Source organism: Sprattus sprattus (assembly GCF_963457725.1).
Source record: "Sprattus sprattus genome assembly, chromosome: 11".
NCBI classification, from domain to species: domain Eukaryota; kingdom Metazoa; phylum Chordata; class Actinopteri; order Clupeiformes; family Clupeidae; genus Sprattus; species Sprattus sprattus.
Window position 1 is genome coordinate 26376878 of NC_137909.1, and position 5000 is coordinate 26381877.

General features: G+C 42.6%; 1 protein-coding gene across 2 annotated transcripts in view; it reads right to left on the reverse strand.

Moving 5' to 3' along the window:
• ano3 (anoctamin 3) overlaps positions 1 to 5000 on the reverse strand; it is a gene marked incomplete at both ends in the record, with an annotated part of 57225 nt that overhangs the window by 17006 nt on the left and 35219 nt on the right. For both annotated transcript variants that reach the window (XM_080847246.1, XM_080847245.1), the window contains 4 exons: positions 67 to 163; positions 1616 to 1750; positions 2304 to 2425; positions 3029 to 3084. In XM_080847246.1, the coding sequence (XP_080703372.1) occupies positions 67 to 163; positions 1616 to 1750; positions 2304 to 2425; positions 3029 to 3084 (410 nt within the window). The remainder of the gene's footprint in view (positions 1 to 66; positions 164 to 1615; positions 1751 to 2303; positions 2426 to 3028; positions 3085 to 5000) is intronic.

The following is a 5000-nucleotide window of genomic DNA, read 5'->3' on the forward strand; positions in this document are numbered from 1 at the left end:
CACACACACACACACACACACACACACACACACACACACACACACACACACAGAAAGCTCACTAACCTTGGCATACACACAGCTGTCACTAAGTTGCCATGAGCTGCAGTTCCCCTCACACATCGGACACATGATGGTGGTGTTCGCCTCGCAGATCTCTTTGCTAAAGACACAAAACAAAAATACAAAACAACAACATGATTGCATGTGAAACATTGCTATAACTGTTCTAACACATCTACATTATTTTCTATTACATTTATTTATGCTAACTTATTATTTACCTTGATATTTTGATATGCCATTTACATTTACATTGAAGCAATCACATTTCCACTACAAGAGTTGTGACATATGAAACGGATAGCCAGAGGCTAGTGTTTCATCAGTACTAGCGGTCTCATGGGGTTTAGCCATAGCTCTGATAGCGTAATCTGAGGCACACACGTGCGCCGCCAAACAACAGAGAACTCTGGAAGGGACCCAGCCCTTGTCTGGCATAGACCCAGCGGATGTGGGGCAGATCTGGGACGCATCTCAGCCAGATCTGGGCCTTATCGGCTCCAGACACGGCATCCATCTGGTTTGGTTCAAACAAGAAAAAAAGGACTGTACACTCGATGTAGTTCCATTAAGGTTATTTTAATAACCTACACCACTTTTAAATCATCATCGAAACGGCTTCTAAAAAAACAGTGAATTTGGTGATTAAAGAACCTCAATGGAACTAGATTGTGCGCGTGTTTGCGGCACTTTTGCCAATTTTTTTCATTGTTTTCTTGGGGTAAGTAGCAACACCTCATAAAAGACTTAAGCCCGTGTCTGCCCTGTCTTGTATTGAAGCCATCTGGTTCGGTGCCACGGTATGAGTCCTTCTGATAACAACCACTCATCATCCCTCTCATACACTGACAGAGACAGCTGGCAATCTTTAAAGGTCTGAGATAATACTGTTATGGAATAGAGAGTATTATCAGACTGTATCACACACGGTAACAGTAAAGCTGTTTTCTTATCTTTGATGTTGAGTGTGTCCTGACAAGCAAAGCAAATCTGTTGTCCCTTGAATAAGGAACAACACATCATGCCTCTTAACTTATTCTGTACATAAATTCTACTCCTACCATCACTTGTACTTACACTGGCACTCTACATATACTTATGTTATATCTGCACTACCTACTGCTTTTGCTGCCTATGTTCATGTATCCATACTGTTCATACTGCACATATCTTATTTCATACTGCATATTTCTTATTTATTTATATATTACTACCCTACATATGTATAAACCTACTTTTTTTGCACTTCTGGTTAGATGCTAAACTGCATTTTGTTGTCTTAGTACTTGTACTCTGTGCAATGACAATAAAGTTGAATCTTATCTAATCTAATCTAAATCTAATTTAATAATTTCCTATTTTACTCAACATACTCAATACTCTTAACTGTGTGCTCAGTTCATACTACAATAACTCACTTACTTAACCAATTCACTGAATGTAATTTTTCAGATCAACAACCCAGTGCGTTACTGTTTATAGTGCATGACCAGCATCGGAATAGCAGGTTTATAACTACATACATTAGAGGCATGCCATGGCGTAAACAAACCTGACTTGACTGGAGTCCATGGTGAACAGGCCATAGAGGAAGACAAAGAGGCCAACCAGAGCGGCAGGAATCAACATGCCTGTATACCAGCCCAGCCAAGCAAAGTACAGGCCAATCTTCTCCCCAAAGTACCGTCTGGACGGAGAGAGAGAGAGAGAGAGAAGAGAGAAAGAGAGAGGGAGAAAGAGAGCGAGAGATTGCGCCATGCAGGCGATTTAGTCTAGTGAAAGTCTTAGCTGATGTGGTATTGTGTTGGGATCAGCCAATCAGGTCTAAAGTAAGTGTAGGCTGATGAGGTATGATGTCAGGGATCAGCTAATCAGGTCTAAGGTTAGTGTTGGCTGATGAGGTATGATGTTAGGATCAGCCAATCAGGTCTAAGGTTAGTGTTGGCTGATGAGGTATGACATTAGGGATCAGCCAATCAGGTCTAAAGTTAGTGTTGGCTGATGAGGTATGCTGTTGGGATCAGCCAATCAGGTCTAAAGTTAGTGCGGGCTGATGAGGTATGACGTTAGGATCAGCCAATCAGGTCTAAGGTTAGTGTTGGCTGATGAGGTATGATGTAAGGATCAGCCAATCAGGTCTAAAGTTAGTGTTGGCTGATGAGGTATGATGTTAGGGATCAGCCAATCGGGTCTAACATTAGCCTTCCCCATCCCCACTAGAGGTGTAGTGCTGCTCTGACCTGATGAGATCCAGAGGCTGGTACTTGTACCAGATGCCCCAGCGAGCCCATCTCTCGTACAGCAGGTGCCTGTGGTTCTGAGCCCCATGCGTCTTTATGGGATGTCTGCTCTTGTAGCCGCCCTGTCACGGCCAATCAGTGGAGAACAGGACCAGTCAGTACAGTCTACAGTTTAACCATTACAGCCTTGCACACATACACAGAGCATTCTGCACTGCAAGAGGGTGTCACTTGTGTTTCAAAGATGGCAGAGGATTCACTGGTAACTACAGGACTCAGGAAGTACACCGTACCTGTTACTCACTGTAGGACAACAACAACAAGCAGTTTAGCGTCTGTGTTTTTACGATTCTTCAATCAGTGGAGAATATGGTTCTCTATCATTACGGAACACGACAAGTCCATATAGTTACTCACACAGTGTGTGTGTGTGTGTGTGTGTGTGTGTGTGTGTGTGTGTGTGTGTGTGTGTCATGCTGTGTGTCTACTGTGTGGAGGCCACATGGTGAACTCATTAAAGCAGCTGATTAAAGTATATCATTACAGTGCATGACAATTAGTGTATTTCCTGATATTAATTAGTGTATAAGTCTGATAAGGCAGTTGTGTGTGTGTGTGCTGTGGTGTTTGTGTGTGTGTGTCCGTGTGTGTGCCGTGGTGTGTGTGTGTGTGTGTGTGTGTAATATCGTCATGATGTGTTTACTGTGCGAAGACCACTTGATTACCTCATGTGGGGGAAAGGCTGCCTCATAAGTGCTGTTGGTCAGTAACCGATTGATTCCTAATCACAGATCAGACACACAGGAGAAAGAGCACATTAGCATCATAGTGATTCTACTCATTCATTTAGCTAGAGCTAATGTAATTGCAACACTAGCGTCGCTATGTCAGTTATCGGACTGTGTCAAACATCGGCCATTCTGTTAAACAATCAAGTGCGTTAAAAATCAAATGAATTATAAGTATTATTAACATGCTAAGTTTAATAATGGATTAACAATCCAAAACACTCAGTTAAATAATGGATTAGCATGACAATGTCAATATCACATGCAGTCCGATAATTAACACCATTACGATAGGAATCTTCAAACACTTAGGCTTTGGTAGGTAAAAATAGCCTTTTTACATCGACATTTACTCATTTAGAAAAAATCTTTTTTTAAGCAGTTATTAAACCAGTGTAAGCATATACAGGTACATGATATTTAATTAATTTACACAAATGTGGTCATGCTTGCCTTATGCAGTGTTGGGGTAAGGTAAATGGTAATATTTGGAAACAGCTTGTCATTTAGTAGAGAGGTGAGAGACTAGAGTGTGAACCACTAAGCTTCATTAAAGCACTCTCCACAGAAACAGCTAAAGTAATTTGTGTGCGCCGGGATTTCTATTGTATATCTTCGTCACTTAAACAGTCTGTCTGTGTGAAACTAATGAAAAATCTACATTTGGAATGCTGCTTAGGCAATTCTAATCATGGCCTGATGCACAATGTAAACATGTTGCATTATTCTGCTCCCATTAGAACACTTATCCGGATTTGCAGACTCCAAACTCATCACACTGCACTCACTGACTGAGTGTGTCTTTGTCTTCTCTCTCTCTCTCTCTCTCTCTCTCTCTCTCTCTCTCTCTCTCTCTCTCTCTCTCTCTCTCTCTCTCCCATTCCCTCTCTGTCTTTCACTTTTCTGTACCTCTCTAATCTTTTCTCTGTCATTCTAACTCTCCACTCTATTGTATCTCTCCTTCTCTGTTTTCCTGCCTCTCTTTCTCCTCTGTATTCACCTTCTCTCTCTCTCTCTCTCTTTCTCTTTCTCTTTTTGTCTTTCTCTATTTCTCTCTTTCTATCTCTCCTGCTTCCTGGCAACAGTGGCTTTCATGGGCTGTCTCTTTCTTCTCCCATCTGCAGGTGTTTGCCAGTAGAGAAGGCTTTGAAAGTGAAAGTGAAAGTGACTCTATTGCTTTGATTCAGAGCTGCTTCACCCATCACCCTGAAGCTGTCTGGACTCAGTGGATCAATTGGAACTGAATTTGCACTGACTGTGTGGCCAATAGCAAACTCAGCTCACAACAGTACGCACCTTCCCAGGAGCTGACCGATTGGACAATCAATCTCCAGCCTCGCTGGCCATAATAACTAAGCAGTGATAGACAACAGAGTGGCGGCACTGTTGAGAAATGGAGGAAACGTGACTGCTCAAAAGACACACACACACGCACACACACACACGCATACATGCATGGATGCATGCATGCAGACACACACTCAAAGACAGAAACAAACAGAAAAGCAAATTACATGCAAAATCAATCTGAGAAACCAAACTTGAAGACACAAACACACACACACCCACACATACACCTAACTAAACAAAGTCCTAACTAAACAACCAGACAACCACATAGTGTCACACTGAGCACATACAAACACACTCACACAAAGAAAAGAGACCAGACTTTCTTAATTGAAACTGATTAAGTATTGGGATGCTGCAACCTGAACCTAATAATTGACGCTTGGACACACGTCTTGAGTAAAAAGCCGGGCACAGAACCTGACACCACCCGGATACACACGTCACACTCACACACACACACAATACACACCTCACGCATGCGTGTGCACGCACGCACGCACGCACGCACGCACGCACGCACGCACGCACGCACGCACGCACGCACGCACACACACAC